General features: G+C 52.1%; 1 protein-coding gene across 8 annotated transcripts in view; it reads right to left on the bottom strand.

Annotated features, from left to right (window-relative positions):
* ATP2B2 (ATPase plasma membrane Ca2+ transporting 2) overlaps positions 1-20,149 on the bottom strand; it is a 115,759-nt gene extending 95,610 nt beyond the window's left edge. For 6 of the 8 annotated variants that reach the window (XM_057555230.1, XM_057555224.1, XM_057555225.1 and 3 more), the window contains exon 1: positions 19,749-20,049. In XM_057555230.1, coding sequence (XP_057411213.1) covers positions 19,749-19,947 — 199 coding nt within the window. In that variant the 5' untranslated portion in view covers positions 19,948-20,049. Of the gene's footprint in view, positions 1-19,748 lie in introns of all 8 variants that reach the window. The other 2 variants (XM_057555229.1, XM_007192572.3) reach the window with 1 other exon arrangement.
* Between the last annotated feature and the right edge of the window lie 1,060 nt (positions 20,150-21,209).

The raw sequence follows: 21,209 nt of genomic DNA, 5'->3' as shown, positions 1-21,209 counted from the left end.
ACTACCACACGACCAGCAATCCCACTACTGGGCATATACCCTGAGAAAACCATAATTCAAAAAGAGTCATGTACCACAATGTTCATTGCAGCTCAATTTACAATAGCCAGGACATGGAAGCAACCTACGTGTCCATCGACAGGTGAATGGATAAAGAAGATGTGGCACATATATACAATGGAATATTACTCAGCCATAAAAAAAACGAAATTGAGTTATTTGTAGTGAGGTGGATGGACCTAGAGACTGTCATACAGAGTGAAGTAAGTCGGAAAGAGAAAAACAAATACTGTATGCTAACACATATATATGGAAACTAAAAAAAAAAAAAAAGGTTCTGAAGAACGTAGGGGCAGGACAGGAATAAAGACACAGATGTAGAGAATGGACTTGAGGACACGGGGAGGGGGAAGGGTAAGCTGGGACAAAGTGAGAGAGTGGCATGGACATATATACACTACCAAATGTTAAATAGATAGCTAGTGGGAAGCAGCTGCATAGCACAGGGAGATCAGCTCGGTGCTTTGTGTCCACCTAGAGGGGTGGGATAGGGAGAGTGGGAGGGACATGCAAGAGGGAGGAGATATGGGGATATATGTATATATATATACATAGCTGATTCACTTTGTTATACAGCAGAAACTAACACACCATTGTAAAACAATTATACTCCAATAAAGATGTTAAAAAAAAAAAGGAGTTTAAGTGTTTAAAGTCTTTCTTACAGACGGAAAATTCATGGTTCTGATCTGGACCTCAGGTGGTTTATACCCAACCTTAACTTCGAGGCCTCCCTGTTCCCACCTCTGCTCCTTCATCAGCCCCTTTCTTCTTCTATTCTGGCTTTCAGAGAGTGGTCCAATCTGAAGGCTCCCCTTGCCACTCCTAGGACAGGGGCCACAAATAAGTTTCATCTTGCAAGTCAACTGTGATTGATTAGCAGGGGTTACCTGGAGTTGAATTTGAGGAGTCTGAGCATGGGGATTGATTAGTGATGTCTGCCACAGATGTGGGTTCAGGATGTGGGGGCTTGTGTTTCAGGTATTCACGGTGTCTCTCATCCTGTTCTCTTTCTCTTTCAATCCCTGGGCCAAGATGTTAAGGGGCCCACAAGGTAGCCCCACCTGGTTGTTTTATTTACGTCTCCAATTCAGGAGGTCTAAGACCAAGCTCTTCGTTTCCTTCAAATCTATCCCTCCTTCAGACCATACGGACCAGCCTCCCTGGGATTTCTTGGGTTTGACCTTTCTTGTTCACTCTTGAGGTCATCACCTGAGTTTGGGACCCTAGCGTCTCTCATTTGGCCCTTTCTGCAATGGCTCCTTGGCGGATCTCCCTCCCAGAACCACCACCCTCTGACCCACAGTGAATGCTGCTCTGATCCCCCTTAAGTGTCCATTAGACATTTATTTCCCCACTCTGGAAGTCGCAATGGCTCTAAATGTTCAACAAGTAGTGTCTAACATCCCCTGTTGAACCGTTAAGACTAATCTCTCTCTCTCATTCATTCATTCACTTTTTTTTTAACATCTTTATTGGAGTATAATTGCTTTACAATGGTGTGTTAGTTTCTGCTGTACAACAAAGTGAATCAGCTATACGTATACATATATCCCCATATCCCCTCCCTCTTGCGTCTCCCTCCCACCCTCTTTATCCCATCTCTCTAGATGGTCACAAAGCACCGAGCTGATTTCCCTGTGCTATGCGGCTGCTTCCCACTAGCTATCTATTTAACATTTGGTAGTGTATATATGTCCATGCCACTCTCTCACTTTGTCTCAGCTTACCCTTCTCCCTCCCCGTGTCCTCAAGTCCATTCTCTACATCTGTGTCTTTATTCCTGTCCTGCCCCTACGTTCTTCAGAACCTTTTTTTTTTTTTTTAGTTTCCATATATATGTGTTAGCATACAGTATTTGTTTTTCTCTTTCCGACTTACTTCACTCTGTATGACAGTCTTTAGGTCCATCCACCTCACTACAAATAACTCAATTTCGTTTTTTTTATGGCTGAGTAATATTCCATTGTATATATGTGCCACATCTTCTTTATCCATTCACCTGTCGATGGACACGTAGGTTGCTTCCATGTCCTGGCTATTGTAAATTGAGCTGCAATGAACATTGTGGTACATGACTCTTTTTGAATTATGGTTTTCTCAGGGTATATGCCCAGTAGTGGGATTATTCATTCTTTTATTCCCCTTTCTTCTTTGTTCACATATTTATTAAATAAACATTCCATCACTGCATCCAAAATGTCATATATGTATTGTCTCCTAAGGACACAAAAATAAATACTTTCCCTGCAGCTTCAAATCCTGCAGGTGCTGATGCAGTCCTGTTTTCCTGTGGTAGATAAGTCCAGTCCAAGGTATGTGAAATTCACAACCCCGCACAGGTTATTAGTTCCCTTAATGCCCATGTTATTCCTGCTTTGAGGAGCTCGCAGTCTGGGGTGGGGACAGACACCTAAAAAATTCATTCTAATTCCAGGTGATAAAGTGCCACCTGAAATGCCTCTCCTTCTACCTTTGGTTCCTTTTCCAGGCCTGGGTCTGTCTCCTTTCCTCTGGGGTCTGCCTCAACGCCACCCTCTCCCAGCATCTTTCCCTTCTCTCATAGTACCCACCACACCCTGGTAAATATTCCGATGGCCTGCTTGGGTCTATTTGCCACCACTCCCTTTCCACCAGCTCCAGATCTTTACCTCATTTCTGTATAAGGCAAACTATCCAGCACACAGTAGGGTCCCAATACGAGCTGAACTGATTCAACTTCAGTTTTTTTTTTTTTTTTTTAATTTTTTTTATAGCTACTTTATTTATTTATTTATTTATTTTTGGCTGTGTTGAGTCTTTGGTTCGTGCGAGGGCTTTCTCTAGTTGCGGCAAGTGGGGGCCACTCTTCATCGCGGTGTGGGGACCGCTCTTCATCGCGGTGCGCGGGCCTTTCACTATCGCGGCCCCTCCCGTTGCGGGGCACAGGCTCCAGATGCACAGGCTCAGTAGTTGTGGCTCACGGGCCCAGCTGCTCCGCGGCACGTGGGATCTTCCCAGACCAGGGCTCGAACCCGTGTCCCCTGCATTAGCAGGCAGATTCTCAACCACTGCGCCACCAGGGAAGCCCTCAACTTCAGTTTTTGAGTAAATCTCTCATGTGTTCTATTTCTCCTCGCTGACCCCCAATCTGATCTCTCAGACAGGCCATCCACCCATTTGCTTTGGTACTGGGCTTGGGGCTGGACTGCCTGCCTCTGCCACTTACAGGATGGGTATGTTAACCCCCAGGTGCTTCAGTTTTCCCATCTTTAAAATGGGGATTTTGATAGTAACTGCCTCATAGGCTTGCTGTGAAGATACAACGAGTTAATGTTTGTTAATGTGCTTAGAACAGTATTTGGCACAAGGTAAGTGTGGGCCACTATTATGGTCATAAAGGGCTTTCCATACATAGGTCCTTCTCTTTATTTTTCCTGTGGGCCTGAACTCATCTCATGTGTGTTTGGAGTTGTCACCCTCTCCTGTTAGCACTTACTTTGCATTTTGTCCCCCTCATCATGAGTCCCTGGGGTTCTCCTGCCCGGCTGGGAGGGTCTGGATCTTGAGGGGTTACGGAGAGGCGAGGGTGGGTGGACCTGCCACTGCCGTCTGGGAAGAATCATCGCCCCTACCACTCACTGGGTCACACCTGGTTGCCTAGCAACCAGCAACACACATCTCTGCCTCGGCTTGTAATCATACAGGGAAACAAAATGTTTCCGATGAACCCTCAAATTACACTCCATTGAGTTCTGTTCAGCCCGTGGCCCAGCAACAAAACCAAAAGGAACAGAACAAAGCAGCAAGACCTTTGGAGACAGGGCACTGTGCTAGGAGACCAGAGCTGGGTTTCTGGCCATGCTGACCCCTGGCTGGCTGGGCGATGCAGAGACCCTCACCCAGGTCTGGTTTAAAAAGTGGCCCTGTCACCACCTCTTCCCTGGCTGAGCCATATCCACTCAGTGCCTTGGTCTCTCCTCACCTTCTGGAGTGCGGATTTGGTACCTGCTTTGTAGGGCCTGGCAAGAATGAACGAGATAACGTTATCATGTCCCTCTCCTGTTCTCAGCTCTCCGGCAGCTGCCCCACTTGAGAGGAAACTCCGCAGCCTTCCTGCAGCTCCTGTGGTTGCCCAGCCCTCGCTGGCTTGCCCTCAGGCCCCCACTCCAAGCCTCTGTCCACACTTCCCCTCATTCCACAGGGCAGCCTTCCTTTCGTTCTCCAGGTCCTCTCTGCCTCCCGATCCCAGGATCTCAGACATCTCTCTGTTATTACTCCCCAGGCCCTTGTTTATTTCCTCCAGAGCCCTTATTACAATGGATGATCTCAATTATTTTTCCATTTACTTGGCTTTTTTTCTTGCCACCCACACTCAAACACAAGCCCCACAAGGCCAGTAACATTTTTGGGTTCATTCGCTGCTGTATCTATCCCCAGGGCCTAGAACTATGTCCAGCACATAGTAAGTGTTCAAGAAACATCTACTGAATGAATGAATGAATGAATGAACAAATGAAAGAGCTTTCTGATGCCTGGAGCTTAATAGGTGCTTGGGAACTTCCAGCCTTTTGTTCCACTCTAGGTTTTTCTGCTGACACCTTCCAACTCCGTACTACTTGGTCCAGCATCGACTGGAAGCAATTCTTTCTTAGATATTTACAGCAGAAGGTAAAAATATCCATTAACTGAGAAACACGCTAGCATGAAATCATCATCCCTGGCACTTTTCAGGGACAAACTTCAGGACAGAGCTGGCAGGACGTGTCCCAAGAGCCTCTGAAATTGCAATACCCGCAGATAGGAAAAAAACATCTAAGATCTGAGGGCGTCTAGAACACACTGAAGAGTGGGGACTTGGGCCAGGTGGGCCTGGGTTCGGATGTCACCTCTGCAACCTGTTGGCAAATGACCTTGGCACACGGTACCTCAGTTTCCTCATCTCTAAAATGGTAACAATATTGAAAAGAGATGCCACACATAAAAGGCACTTTCCCCAATCCCCACCATCCTCCAGTGCTCAGAATGAAACCTCGGGGCTGGAACTCACTGCAGCCCCAAGGCTGGTCTCCATCAGCCTCCCACATCGTGGCTGCACTTTCTTTGTTACTGTGCCGAAGCCAGAAACACGGCTGGCTCCCCGAGATGGTAATTGTTAGGACAATTTAGGAAACCTTTGGGGGAGACAGAAAAGCTGGCAGTTCCAGATCAAACAGCCAGCTGTCCCGGAAGCCCATTGTCAGAACATCACAGGGACACTTTTGCAGCCTGGCCTCACATTAACTGCAGCAGTCAGAAAACGGATTATTCCAAACCCCAGCGTTCACTCACTCAACACTTTCCCCTTGTCTGGGTAATTAGATCTCCCAGGACTTCAAGAGGATGCTGGCAGCTTCATGCCAGCTCATGCATCCTTGAGGCTGGAAAGGGGGCAGCAGGACATGCATCTCTGTTAGATCACAGCCTCTCCCGGCTGGCACCCTCCCCCCGGGACCTGACCTCTAGGTGGGGATGAAAAGGACATACCTTTTCAGGTAAGGAAACAGTGGGAATGCAGGGAAGCTGGCCTGGTGCATGTACCGGGAGGTGGTGGAGACATTGCTGGCAGCTTTGGCCAGGGTTAGATTTTCTGGTATCTCTGTGATGCTCAAGCTGAGCTGGGCTGAGGGTTCTGGTTGGGGGCAGGTGGACTAGGGAGCCCTTAGCATGCTTACACATGTCACCATCACTCATATTTTCATTTATGCAGAATCCCCGCTAGGTGCTGAGGTTTCAGAGGCAAATGAGACTGCCCTTGTCCTCAGGAAGCTTAAGATACAAAAGTCTAGGATGGTGCCTGCCCACTCACCAGATATCCTATAGCTGCCTCTATCAAGTGGAAGGAAAACACTTGGGCCCTTTAGGAGTTGAGCCAAAATGTGGTAATTTACAAAGCTACCCACTGCACTCTACAGTTTGCCTCTGCAGGGATATATATATATATATATATATATATATATATATATATATATATATATATATTTTTTTTTTTTTTTCCTTCAGTGGGGCTTGCCCAGGATTTCCCCACATGCCTCCTTCTCTGGGATGGGGACAGTTTGGTGACCACTTTTTCTCAATGAATACTCAGTGGTTTCTTGGGACTTGGCTCTCTCCCAGCTCCCAGCTCCAGCTTCTAATAGACTAGGGAGCTCTTTTTCTGACACTGTGATTCCTCCAAACACATCCCAGCAAGGAAAGAGGTGGGGCAAGGGGCACAGGACCGGGAAAGTGAGGAGACCCAAGGACAAGTCCCAACTGTCACCCACTCACTGTGCAACCCCACGCGAGCCCTCTCTGAGTCTCAGTTTCTTTATTATGAGATGGGAGGCTGAAAATGCTTGTCTCCCAGGGCAGCCACCGTGGAAATTAGCACACACTACACACGAGGACACCCTCCCAACCCAGAGGGCTGCATGTTAAACGTCTGCCAGCACAGCGCTGCCTGGAATCTTGAGCAATACAAGGACCCAAGACAGCTGGAGCAGATTCCGCCCCCCCCCACCCCCGCCCACATTCCCCAAGGACGCATTTGTTCTGTCAGTCCTGCCACCCATTCCTGCACGTCCCAATTTCCCTCGGTTTTCCAGCCTCTGCTCTGACACAGGGGGACCTGTTCTGCCCTCAGATCTGCAGTATGCTGCCCAGATGGCTTCTGTTGCTTACAACCAGCATGCCTTAGCTGACCCACCTTAGAACATCCCCAGCAGTGCAGAAGGAGAAGCTGAGAGAAAAACCAGCACCCCTAATCTCACCCGTAACCACAACACCGGCACTTTCTGGATGTTTCTTTTCAGCCTTTTTTCCCCGCATCTGTTTCTATGGAGTTGTTGCCATGTACCATGCTACACCCTGCTTTTTTCACACTGCACTATATCACGAGCCTCATCCACACTGCTTCTTGTTCTCTGTAACAACAATTTCCCACATTGTTCCATCAGGCACATGGAGAAGCTGAAGGCGGTTTAATTGCTTTCCTAATGTTAGGCATTCAGGAATTATTTTAAAAAAATATCACACAGGGATGTGGTTAAAAAAAGCTGGGACTGCGGGTCAGGAGACCTGAGTTCTCATTTGGTTTTGTGCCAGACGGCTGTTGAGCTTGGGCAAGATCTTTCCCTCTCTGGGCCTCAGCGTCTTGAACCTATAATATGTAAATAATGATGATGATAGTGATAACAATAATAACAATAATGGCAGTTTCCGTTCCCTGCAGGCTTCCTGCACTGAACTGTGTGTTCTTACTCACAGCAACTCATTTGTTCCCTACAACGGATCACAAGCAAGTACTGTTTCACAGATGAGTAGACAGGTTCTGAGAGGTCAAGTCATTTGCTTCGCACAACACAGCTGGTAAGTAAGCGGCACAGCTGGGAACAGACCCAGGACGCCTGCTGCTGAACGCTTAGGCTGTATCGCTGCTTCCTAATGCCCACTGTGTGATGGGCTCTCGGAGACACACGTGTTCACATGGAAGGGAGCTCGTCTGCCCTCACCACAGTCCTCATCTGTCCCCCTGTACATCCCCACTTTACAGGAGAGAAACCGTGGCTCCAAGCATAGAAGTGATTGTCTCAAGGGAGAATGTTCTGGGTGGATTATGCCCCCCGCCCCAGTCCATATGCTGAAGTCCTAAGCCGCAGAACCTCAGAATGTGACCATATAGAGTCACTGCAGAGGTGAGTAGTTGCTAAGTTAAGATGAGGTCTTGAGGGTGAGCCCTACTCCAGTATGACTGGTGTCCTTACGTAGAGGAAATTTGCAGTCAGAGACAGACACACACAGAGGGAAGACAAGACGATGTGAAGACACAGGGAGAGGACGATCACCTACAAGGTAAGAAGAGAAGCCTGGGACAGACCCTTCCCTCACAGCCCTCAGAAGGAACCAACCCTGCCGACACCTCGATCTCAGACTTCCAGCCTTCAGAATGGTGAGACAATACGTTTCTGTTGTTTAAGCCACTCAGTTTGTGGTCCTTCGTCATGGCGGCCCCTGGAAATGTATACAGCAGCAGGGCAGGGATGAATGAGAGCTGAGGTTTTGTGGGGAGGTGAGGAGGCTGCAATGGGGGCAGGGAAGAGGGACGTCTGCCCCCTTCACCATGTGCAGGGACGACTCGGGGGCCCCGGCCCTGGGTCAGGACCTCACCCACGGTACACCTGGGCAGGTCCCTTCCCTCCTGGGCCTCAGTGCACCCTGGGATTGCTGGCTGAGATGTTCCCTGAGAGCCACTCCAGACCTGTGGTCCCACGGGTTTGCGAGTCCCTCAGGCTATTATCCCATCTGCCTTGACCCGACTGAGCTGCTGAGTGTCGGGGCAGCCCCAGGGAATGTTCTATTCTGCTACAGTAAGTCCCCTACATATGAACAAGTTCCATTCTGAGAGTGCATTCGTAAGCCCAATTTGTTTTTAAGTCCGACAAAGTTAGCCTAGGTAACCAACTAACACACTTAGCTATATAGTACTGTACTGTAATAGGTTTATAACACTTTTCACACAAATAATACATAAAAAACAAAAAATAAAAAGTTTTTAATCTTACAGTACAGTACCTTGAAAATTACAGTAGTACAGTACAACAGCTGGCATACAGGGGCACGTTCACATCTTTGAAAGTTTGCAACTTGAATGTTCGTATGTAGGGGACTTACTGTATTTTGTCCAGCAGAGGTTTCCCAAGATCTCATGCAGCAGCCTGTCCCTGGGGCTATTAATCCTTCATTATCCTCCTTGGACCCCTCCTGGCAACCCTTACTAACTGATTGCCTATCCAGTGTCAGACACCCTGATCACACCCTACCTGCAGGTGACACTCTGCTTCTACCTCTCTGACTTCTCCTGCTTTGCTGGTTGCCTGCTCCCTTAGCAGCTGGTGTTCCCTAAGGACCTGTGCTTGATGAGCACCCCAGGTGAATTCATTCCTGCACATTTATTTACTGTACTCTCTGCCGGGCACTGTTCCAGGCACTAGTATACAGCAGTGAACAGCACAGGCCCAGATCTCTGCCCTCCCCCCATGCAGGTTTGGGACTTGTTAGCAGAGACAGGACTTCTCTGTAGGTGTCTCTGTCATCTAGATGTTCTGCCTCCGGGCCTGCCTTCCTATCCCCCGGGCCCTGAGGATGCACAGTGCCCAGCAGAGACCTCTCATTTCACCCCAGCCTTGCTCCTCTCCTTGCTGGCCCGTCTCCACCACAAGCGGCCAGCTGCTGTCTTGGAAACCGAGTCTGCATGACACTCTCACCCTTGACTGTCTATCACAGACTATGTCCTGCTGTATGGTGTGCCCTCCTCTTCATCACCATCCCCGGCTGGGTCCAGCCCTCTCTTTTGGATGCCTGCCCTTCCCTCCTCACTGGCTTTATTTCCTGGGGTATCTCCCCATCCAACCCATACTCACGGTTGCCAGACCAATCGTCCTAGCCACACTGCTCCTCTGCTCGAGAACCTTCAAGGCCTCCCTCCTGACTCTTAATTTAAGCCCAAACTTTGTGCCTTAACATTTGGAGTCCTAGTATGGACTCTGGAATTCCACTCATTAGCTGTGTGACCACGGGCAAGTGATTTAATTTCTCTGTGCCTCAGGTTCTTTATTTGTAAAAATGGGGATACTACTAGTGCCTACTCCATAGGGTTGTCAGGAGGATCAAATGAGGTGATGATGTGCGTAATACTCTTAGAACAGTGTCTGGAGCATCTACGATGCTCAGTTACTCTGAATTATTACCACTACTGCTGTGGTTCCCTCCTTCAAGCCGTAACCAAACAGAATGATCGGCTCTTCCCTTTACATAACCTTCTTTGCCTCTGTGCCTTTGTCTACACTTTTCCCTCTACGTGGAGTGTCCTTCTCCACTGCAAACCCTGCCTATCTCTCAGCATCTTGCTCAAATACGGCCTCCTCCATGCAGCCCTCCCAGATCCTCCCATGGGAAGGGCTCACTTCTGCTTCTCAACTCTCTGGCATCTTCTCCAATGTTATCCTATAGAAAGAGCCTCTGAGTCTTCTCTGCTCAGAATGGTCCCTGGGATCATTTGCTGGGGCCATAGAAATTTCTAGGGGGCCTCCCTTTGGGGTGGAGGCTGACACTGGCAGGTGGGTACGAGGGAACCATCTGCAGAGGCCCTAATTTCCACTGACTATAAATAACTGTGCGTCTGAAACCACAGCAGGGCCGGGATTGTGCCAGGAGGAGTAAGATAATCGCTGTGGGGAGAGGGGGGGGGCCTGTATAAGTAACTCACCTGCCCTGTGGGGGCCTCTCGTGTGACAGGCAGGCCTGCAGGAACAGGCGGCCTCAGCTCTCTTGCACTTTGTGGGACCTGGGCTGGGTGGACAACTGAGGTCGCCCTAACGCCAGACACGGTGTAGCCTGTGGTTACCGAGCAGCCTCTCTCCCCGCTCAGCCCGCTTGACAGATGAGGAAACTGAGACTCAGGGAGGTGAAGTAACCAGAGTCTGGTGTCCAGGGCAGACCTATTGCATGGGAACCCCACACGGGTCTTTGGAAGCCAGTGTGGGCAGGACTCGGAAGCCGCCTGGTAGGGAAGCTGGGGGGGGCGGGGCTTGGGGCAAAGGGCTGAGGGCACTGCCCCGGCCAGGGCTGGGGTGGGGCCTCAGCTACACCCCAAGGATATGAAGTTATAGTCTTTCAAGGGAAGAGGGATCTGGGGGCTGGCTCTGAGTTAGTCACCCTTTGGCCAGTTTGATGTCTGTACTGCTCTTGGCGGGGCGGTGGTTCCTGAGGACCTGGAGGAGCCCCAGAGGCTCCTAGACCTGCCCTCTTCATTGGCGGTGGGGCTTGGAGATGTCTCAGTCAACAGGGGGAAGAGTCAGATTGGTCCCCACTCGAGGCTTAGCAGCCCTGTGTGTCCTCTAACACAGGTGGGTGGGCCACGCACGAGGCCAGAACGTGGTTAGGGTGGAGTGGCTGCAAGATGAACCTCCCAAGGCCCCACTGTGGGCCAGGCTCTCTGAGTGTGTTTTCTCATTTAATCCAGAGACCAGTATGGACCCTGGGGGCTGGATATTACCCACTCCATTTTACAGATGCAAAAACCGAGGCACTGAGACTTTATAGAACCTGAGCTCCAACCCAGGCTTTTAGACACTACAGTTCAGTAGCTTTCTCTAGTACCAGAGGTTTTCAAATTTTTTTCTTTTCTTTTTAAAAAATTCTTTGTTTAAAAAAAAAAATCTCACCAGATGCTTTACCATGCAAAACAAAACAAAACAAAAGGAGCTGCTCTGTTACATGGTGGGGCAGAAAGGCCAGAGCCCCCCACTCAGCATCTCCCTGTGCCCTGGGGCACCTCCAGGGAACCCCAGGGAACCTAGTATCAGAACCACCTCACCCAAACCGCAGTCTCTCAGCCTTCAGCGAGGTCTTTGGCTCCTCAGCCCCTGAAGCAGAGCTGTACTCACGCCTCGCCCTCATGGAGCTCACGGCCCATTTCACACTCACGCGGACAGCACAGCATAGACAAACAGAAACACAATCACCAGGCTGACGGTCTGCACACACTGCATGAACACACCAGCTAAAACCCAGCCTACAAAAATCAATCCATAGTCTGTGGGCTGGAGTCCTCTGTCCTTTGAGATACATCCTAGGCTCCAGGCACGATGAATCCCTCACTTCTCCCCATGCATGTCCCGGCTCCAACCCCAGGGCCTTTGCTCAGGTGCTCCTCTCATTAAGAACGTGCTCTCTTCCCCATCGCTGTGTGCTCAACTGCTCCCCGCCCTTTGACACCTGGCTCAGAGGAAGCCTCTCCTGACTCTGTCTCCAGTCGGGCAGAGACTGCTCCCTCCTTTTCCCGGAAGCTCACTCGCCCTTGCTGTAGAGCTACTCTTGTCAACAGGAGGCAGTAGATTCAGGGCACGTTCGGCAGCCAGCCTGTCTGGGTACCAGTCCTGGCTGGGCCCCTTGTTAGCGGTGGTGCCCTGAGCCCTGATTTCCTCATCGGAAAGCTGGGATACAAACAGTTTCTGTTTCACAGGGGTTTGTGTGGATTAAATGAGGTGATGCCGTGAAGCCTCAGCAGAAGAGCTGGCCTTCTGTGAGCACTCAGTACGTGTTAATGAGTCTCTGGGGTCACAGCTGAACCGTGTATCACAGCTGTACCTGGAATCACAGCTGGAACTGGGATCACAGCTGAACCGTGTATCACAGCTGTACCTGGAATCACAGCTGGAACTGGGTCACAGCTGAACCGTGTATCACAGCTGTACCTGGAATCACAGCTGGAACTGGGGTCACAGCTGAACCGTGTATCACAGCTGTACCTGGTATCACAGCTGGAACTGGGGTCACAGCTGGCAGCCCTAGCACAGCTAGACTGGAAAGAGTCTTCAGGGCAGATGGATTTACAACCCAGCTCTGCACCCCCCTTTCCAGGGAATCTTTAGGGAGCTCTGGAGCAGAAGGGGGTCAGGAAGGGGCTCCTCCGTCCTGGACCAAGAGGGGATGTCCTGGAAGGCTGCCCTGTCCCGGCCTCCCACCTGTCCCATGTTCAGCCACGTCACACAGATACTGCCTGAGGAGCATACGGAATCCAGAGGAACAATGTGGCCCAAGCCTGTGCATAGCAGGTGCACAACACACATTTGTTCAATGCGTGAATGTGCGTCAGCTTACATCTCCGCTCAGTACGACAGAAACAGGGGAAAAACTGGGACAATCTTGAACACCTGTATCCATTGGTTCTGGAAGGTGGGCATTCTTATCATACCATTTACAGATGGGGAAACTGAGGATCAGAGGGATGGAGTGACTTGCTCAAGGGCCCCAAGGGTAGAGCTGGAACTCAAGTCATTGCTCTTCCCACTCCTCTTTTCTGAGCACACAGTAGGCCCTTAGCATTTAGGGCATATTCATTCTGTAAAGCAAAGGTGCCTTCAGAGTAAAAATCAGGGCCATCTTCCTCCCTAAGCCTTGGTTTCTTGCACACAGGGCTGCTGTGAGGCCCATATAAGGAAGGACCTGGCCCTGATAAGTTTGCTCACAGTCAATTACAGCCACTAGGTGGCTTTGGGATGCAGACTTTTTGGATGGTGGGTCCGCCTAGTGAGAGGCCTACCTGAAATGCTCCCCCCACCCCATATCCTCCACGCCCCCTCTGGGTGCCTGATGACGAAGCACTGGCCAAGCCAAGCAGCATCGGTCAAGGAAGGTGCAGTCCCTCTGGTCCTGCTGGAACCCCCCCAGGAGCCTCCTGTCAGTGGCAGGTCAGGCCCTTTCTCTAACTGTTCTGCATTCTCCCCAGGCCTGCAGAACCGTTTGCCCAGCATAGACACCGCTGCCCCAGCCTGGGAAGATGGAGAGCACGTATCATGCAACACGTGGGTTTATTTTATTGATGATTCAGAAAGATGTGCGGGTGGCATTCTGGAAAGCGTCTACACGTGATTCATCGGACTTTCGCAGAAAGCTGTGCTTCTAAGGGATTTATTTTTCCCAGTGGCACTGGGGGTTGGGGAGGGAATACAAGCATTGCAAATCAAATACGGCGCTCATTTTTTGAAACCCATAGACTCACACGTGTTGCTAAGCCCATTATCTGCCCTGATAAGCTGCCTCTTTCTTCTCCACTAATTTAAACCCAACCTGTCCCTTCAAGTCACCCAGAGTCCCCAGCTGACACTGAGACAGCACCTGCCATGTGCCATGCACTCAGCACTTGACACGTGTTACTCTGATCCTCACAGCGACCCTGTGAAAGAGGCACTGTTGTAATCTCATGGCACAAATGAGGAAACTGAGGCACAGAGAGGTTAGATAACTGGCCCAATGTTCCACAGCTGGATAAGAATGGAGCCAGGACTTGACCATGACACAGAGTTGGCCCCTTCACTGGTGGGACACTAGTCGTAGACCCCCGTCCACCCGGACGGACCCAGCTTCTGCCTGCTCCCCTGGTGTAATTATTAACAGTGTCATTACGATCACTCCAGATTTGGTGCTCCTGAATCCTGCCTCCTCAATTCTTTCCTTTCTCCCCATCCTCAAGGGCATGCAGCATGCCTGCTCTTCTTCCATACCTCCCCTGCACATAGTAGGACCACACCCCTCTGGGGTGAGCACATGACCTGGTCTGGCCTATCAGCCTATTCCATCCTCTGGCCACAGGAATTAGTTCAAGAGTGGCTCCAGGTGACCCAGTAGGGGGGAAACCCTGAGAAAGAGGTGCCTTTGGCTGCTGGGGGCCTCACGGGGTGAAGGCCTGCCCGAGAATGAAGCCAATACAGAGGACGGTGGAGGTGGAAGAGAGCAGGAGAGGGATGGACAAAGCCCTCCTCAGCACTGGCGGCCCTGGATCCAGCCATGCCCTGAGGCCAGAACAATCCCTGGACTTCTCAGTTGCACAAGCCAGAAAATCCCCTTTTTGCATAAGCCAGTTTGAGATGGGTTTCTATCAAATAGAATCCTAATAGATAGAAATACTCAGTAAATACTGGAAGACGATGATTGTTTGGTAGAAAACCTTCAAAGCACTTTCAACTCACTATCTCCAAACGGCAGAGAGTGAAGTAGCACAATTCCCATTCTACAGATGAGAAAGCTGAAGTTATCAGTCTAAATATCTTGCCTGAGGTCATGAACCTACTTAGTGACAGAGGCAAGGCTGGAAAGCCTCCCCAGGCTTCACGCCTCGCCCTCCTCCACCCCTGCATGTATTTGAGAAGGTGGTTGGTTACCTCAGCCTCTTAAATACTTGGAGGAGCTTTGCTCCTCCAGGCCTCGCACCTGACATCGTCCTGGGCTGCTTCACATGAAGACGGGGGTGGGGAGGGGCTGGTGGGGCGAGGCGTCCTCCCTCATCTCTGGCCAGGTATGAATTCCCTGCGTGGACCCTGTGTCTGAGTGGCCCTCCGGCTCCACCCTGCCTGGGACACTGCTACAGCTGTGTCTGCCTCACTTTCCCTGTTGACCTCTCAGGGCTCCAGAGATACCTGGGGAGACGGAGCACACGGAGAAATAGAGCGTCACAGTGACAAACAGGAGACCCCCTTCGCTGCCTTCGTGCCCCTCCCCCCGCCCCGTGCCTGCGCAATGGTGGCTCTGCGCAATGTGGGCCCTGCCAGGTCTGAGGGGTGTCTCGTTCATCATCGTGTTCATGCCACATGGGGTACCATCTCCCACGATCTGCTCTCCTGTCCTCCCTCAGCCCCTCTCTCTCCCCGACTTGGGCAGGCCATAGGATTCATACAAAATTAACTGGAGGTTCCATTTCACAACACTCCGATGTATCCGGTTCCCACCTTACCCTGCGGCTGCCCTGTCTTCTTTGTCCCCTTTCTCCCCCACCATGAAATATGCAATGCAGGGAGCGCCCAGCAGGGCCTCTTGAGCTGCCCCTGCTGACAGCCGGCGGTGCAGGGTCAGGAGTGAAGGACGAGAGCCATGCATGCCGAGTGAGTGGCTCAGGGCACTGCCACTCCGGGCTCCCGGGAACCGAAGCTAAGTGTTCTCTGGGTGACGCAGGGTATCCTGTGTCCTGTCCCCACACTGCAGCCTTCCATACTACACAGAGATGGGCACTGAGCACCCGCACCTCTTCTTTCTCCCTCCCTTCCTTCATTCTGCTGATGCTTTTTGAGTCCCAGGCACTGCAGCAGGTGCTGGGACACAGTGGAGAATGACAATCAGCTCCTGCCTCAGGGCTCACAGGCCACCCCAACACCCACTACCCATCTTTCCAGACAATGCGAAGCCACCTCCCCTGGGAAGCCTCCTCTGATAGCACATTGACCCTTTGTTGGGCACCATCTTATTTAATGGCCTAATTTTTGTACAGGGATGGGGCCAGAGCATGATTTTTTTTTAAAAAGAGATACTTGGGTATAATAATAACAATGATAACAAACATCATTTTGTAAGTGTCTAGGGACTGCCACACAGTGCTAAGCCCTTCATGTGGATGACCTGATTTATTTCTCACATCATCCTGTGAGGTAGGTAGTGTTATTATGCCCATTTTACAGATAAGACAACTGAGGCTCAGAGAGGATTCACTGAACTCTCCCAGTGTCCCTTGAGGAGTAAGCCAGTCAGGATTCAAACCTGGGTCTCAGGGGCTCTACTGTCCTAGGCTGGACAGGTGTGAAAAGAAGGGAGCAGTGGAGGGCACGAAGGGAGGGGCATTACCAGGATGGAAGAGAACCAGCAGTGGGAGAGGAAAGCAATGGCACTCAATGGCCCAGTGAAATATCCAACACTGCCAGACCATGGGCGCTGAGCTCATGGCCTGTGCGGGCAGCAGGTGGTGCCCTGGGTGGGAGTTGATTTCTATGGCTTCAGATCCCCTCTATCACTTGCAGAGATCTTTTTGCCTAAAATTAGCTGGATGTGAACAGGAAGGCTAAGTTATGCGTGGCCTGGAGCAGTTTCCGGGAGTGTGACTCAGAGGCTGCTCCCTGCTGACGTCAGCAGACTAGGGCAGGGGGTGTCGGGAATGGCCAACCTGGGACCCTGGGACAGGTTGGAGCTGGGACACCTCCAGACCACAGGGCTTTGAAGTTGGGGGCTGGGGCTGGAGGCCAAGCATTTCTCTGAGTCAGAAGAGGGCTAAACAGGGCAGGACAAATGCTGAGCATGAGAGGGAAAACGAAAAGTGCCCTGGTGGCTCCACCCTCCTCAGACCCTTGGCAGACAGAGGGCACCTTCGCAGGACTGTTCCTAGGTACATGCGCGTGGCTGGGGGCTGAGGGCACACGTGGCTGTGGTGTCTGACACAGCTGTGTTCGAAGTCTGCGCTGACGTGAGCCATGGTGGTGACCTTGAGCCCTCATGCTTCCCATCTGTGAAACGGGTAACACCACCTGCTTCCAGGAATGTGGGTGATAAGGATGCAGAACAGCCTAGTAAAACGTGTAGCACCAGCTCGGACACTGGCCAGTGTCCCAGAAGAGTCAGATTCCACCGTTTCCGGAGAACGTGACTGCTTCTTCCAGAGTAGTGATAATCATATTGGAAACAACAAAAGCTGATGTTGATTGAGGACTTCTATGCCGGGAACTTGGCCTGATCTCACTCAATGTTCAAAACCCATGTTACTGATGGGGAAATGGAGGCGTTTAGTCTCTGGGGCTGAATCCTAACACACAGTGCTGCTGTTCGTGTGCCTGGTAGGCGGGGTACTAAGCAACTTCACTTTAGCCTCACCACAACCCTATGAGGTAGTCACTATTATTATCCCATTTTTCGGATGAGGAAACTAAGGCACAGAGAGGCTGAGTAACTTGCCCAGAATCACACAGCTGTTAAATGATACAGCTGGGATTTGAACCCAAGTTGTCCAAGTCCAAGTCCAAGAGTAGCATTACGCTCCTCTGTCCTTCCCCAAACCTCTTTCAGCTCCATCTGCACCCTGGAAAATCCTTCAGGGGATCAATGCAGCAGGGGCTCTGGTTAATCCTACTATGGGCTTTCCTCCTTCTCAGGGACCTTTCCCATGAGAGATCTCACTGGATGCTCATGAAATATTAGAAAACCAAGGCCCAGAGAGGTCAGACAAAAGCCTCAAAGGCACACAGCTGACAGGCAACAGAGCAACAGTCAGAGCTGTCATTATCGTTTCCAATTTACAGATGAGAAAACAAAGTCTCCTTTATTTTTCTTTTCACGTAACTTCTTGCAGCACATCAGCAGTCTGGGGAATTCTATCTAAGAAATGTCGCTCTGTGCCACATCACATGCTTTCCTTTCTCTTCCCTCCATAGCCAGGTTCAAACACCTCCTCCTCCAGGTAGCCTTCCCTAACCTCCACTGCCCACCCATCTCATTTCTCCTCGATCCCTGGGGTCCTTGCTGCACTTGGTCTGGATTATCTGCTGTTCTGGCTGCTCAGCCGTCTGAGAGCTGCCCTCTGTGGGCTGGGGACTCAGTGGCCACATCTCAGGGTTTTATGGGTCAGTTACCCACCCTCCTCTGTGCCAGGCGCCAGGCTGGGTGCTGGATGTTCAGAGAGGAGCAGGACAGGATTCCTGCCCTCAGGTGCACACCTGTTGTCCCCAGCGCTGGAGCGTGGCCGTGAGCCACTCGATTTCCCAGGTCCCCGAGCCTGTCAGGTGGGAGGGGAGGGCGGATTTCTTAACCTGGGGTCCAGGGCCTGGCTTGGAGGGGCTCTGTGAACACGCTGGTAGCGTGGACCACACTGTTGCACACAGTTGACTATTCTTCTGCGGGGAGGGGCCATAGCTTCCATCAGGTTCTCCACAGAGTCTGGGGTCCAGAGACACTTAAGAATTCCTGACTCAAGAGAATCTCCTGGTCCCATTCAAAAGGCAAAGACCATTGGGACAACCCTGCCTCCTAGCAGGTCAGGTGTGCCAAACTGATGGTGGAGGTGAGCATGGGCCATTCTGCCACAGATTGGTGTTCACATGAGGCCGGGGCCCAGGAGCCCCCCAGGCTGAGCCCACTCCCATCTCAGGGCCACACGTGGCTGTTCTCAAGCCCTGAGCTAGAATCACGCAGGGAAGAAACGACGCTTCCCCTATTTCCACCCTCCCTGCCAAAACAAAACCAAACAATATCAAAAAAGAAAAAGGTGTTTCTAAACTTCTGCCCAGACTCAGCAAGGTGGGCAAAACATCAGAGACAGCAGCGAATGTGGGAAGAAGGACCAGTCTTAGCTTTTCCTCCTGACCCAAGAGAGGAGGGCCCCAGACGAAGAGGGACGCTGACCCCTGGCGCCGCAGGGCACAGTGGGTGCCGGCACAGCAATGGACTGTCTGGCCCTGGCTGAGTAGCTAGGTCCACAGGCAGCCTCTGCAGGAAATGCATTTCAGGGTTAGTGCCCAGCAGTGCCCAGGGCATGGGGGCTGGAATTAGGAGATGGAGTAGGAGGGACCTCTAGCCAAAGATTTCTTGTCTGTCAGTGGGGATGAGACTTCAAATGCTGCCTGCCTCCCAGGCTGTGGTCTATACCTGGTGGAGGGATTGTCATCCACTCTCTTTAGAATAATAATGGCTGCCACATATTGAGCACCTACTGTATGCTCAGCCTTCCACTAGGCACTGTGAGGTAGGTACTGGCCCCATTTTCCAGAGGAAGAAACTGAGGCTCAGTGCAGCTTCTTTGCACAAAGTTGCAGGACTGGGAGTGCCAGGGCAGAGTACCTCACACCTGTGCTTTTGGGGTTTATTTAGGGAACTTTTCTACTTCCTGGTGAGGGGAAGGTAACTAACTGTGGGGATGGAACCTAAACTCTGAGCTCTGGTGCCCAAGCTGGGCTGGTGCCTTTCCTCTCCGCCTTGTGGCAGATGACATGGCTTTGGTCCCCTCCAGAAAGCTGAAACCTTCCCTGTCTGGAGATCGCAGGCCTGCTCATTTTGGCAGTTGTAAGAAAGCCCCATGCCCATCTCCAGGGCAAGACACACAAGGGCATCTGTCACCTTTCCCGTGACAGCCCATCTTCCTGCCTGCCCTGTCTTCCCAGCAGCTCCACGGCTGCCCCAGAGACCTAGGGATCCCCAGTCAGAGTCTGGATTTGGATGAGTCGGACATGACCCAGCCCAGCAGCAGGGGCTGGGGAGCTGGAATTGAATCATTGGTTCCATGCTCAAGCCCAGACGAGGGGGTTCCTGGGGCCTGGGTAAGGGAGCCCAGGGTCTGACTGAGCCCCGAATTCAAACCCCGTGTTTGAGCCTTGTGCACCTACCTTCGACAGGTGAGGTTTTGAGGCGCCGGCAGATGGTGTCAGTGTCCCCGTAGGTCTCCTTGATCTTGACCACGGCCTCGGTGCCCCGCAGCTCCATGAGGGAGCGCAGCTCCTCCATCGTGCACCCAAACTCGCCCCCATGGCTCGACTCATTTCTTTGGTTTTTGGAGTAAAAGTCACTGTTGGTCATGTCACCCATGTCTGCCGCAGTCCCCGCTCGGGGCGGGCCCGAGGGTCGGTGCTGGACAGGAGGCGGCCAGGCGATGGCTCCGCGTGGCTGTCCGCAGCACAACCTCACTGGACGGCTGTGGCTCCTGGCAGCTGACCCCGGGGGGCAGCCGAGGTGGGCTGGCGACAGCGGCGGTGGGCTCTGAGGGGCGTCCCCGGGCGTGGGGCAAGGTCCAGGGGCCGGAGGGGCTCAGGGCTGTAGACCCAGGAGTCTCCATTCAGCGGGGCCCATGCTGCTCCCTGGAGCTGGCATCTACATGGTCAGGGGCGGTGGCTCCTGCAGGGGCAAGCAGAGGGTGGTGACAGGGGTCAGGCACTGGAGGCCGCATGCGACAGGTACCCAGGAAGGCCCGGCTTGCAGGTGCTACACACACGCCCCCCACCCCAAATAACACCCACCGCACATACACATACCTGGACGTGGATGTTCGTACAATACCCCATCGCGCACCGGCACACACTGCAAATCCAAACGTACTGACACCCACTAGGCCCTCCATGCTATACCACCCCCCCGGCATAGCCTGATGCACCCTCATAACACATGCTATCCCCCTAATTGTCCACTATGGACACAATGACTTCGTGATACGAACCCCGGTGTACACACACCCTGTGACATGCCGCTCGGGGTGCAACACCCCACCTGCCTACTTTTAGGGCCCACCCACTGCCATACACACACACCAACACAGGGCCCCCCTTCACACACACGCTGGCGGACACCCCTCCCCACCATGCACACTGTCACACGTAGTCACATTTACAGGCGTCATCTTAACATCCCCACCTCCTCCCCTCAAAAATACCAGTGTTCACAACCCTGTGTACGCACATGCCATGCCCACACAATCAGGGGCCCCTGCCCCCAGGTAACAGCTCCCAGACCCCCCAGTGTGGATGCTTCCCCTGTCCACGCCTCCTATATCTGCCGAAATGCACTGCTCTCCCCACTCGAGTCTCACGGGCGTGGGGATGGGAGAAAGCAACCCGCCTGCACCCGCAACCCACAGCTACACTGATCAAGTGCCTCAGCCTCGCCAGAGGGTCCGTCTCATGCATATTCACCAGGATGTCCCTGTGGCCCCCAGAATGAGCCAGGGTCCACAGAACCCTCACCTTGGGGCCCCAGAGTCCGGAACCACGGACAGCGGCTGCCACGTCCCTTGGGGAGCCCAGGAGGAGGAGGGAGCACCGGCTACTCCCTGCCCGCCTGGCCACCCTTGCCGGAGT

This window comes from Balaenoptera acutorostrata, chromosome 10 (genome assembly GCF_949987535.1).
Source record: "Balaenoptera acutorostrata chromosome 10, mBalAcu1.1, whole genome shotgun sequence".
NCBI classification, from domain to species: domain Eukaryota; kingdom Metazoa; phylum Chordata; class Mammalia; order Artiodactyla; family Balaenopteridae; genus Balaenoptera; species Balaenoptera acutorostrata.
Note: the sequence above shows the minus strand (reverse complement) of the source record. Positions and strands in the feature narration are given on the sequence as shown.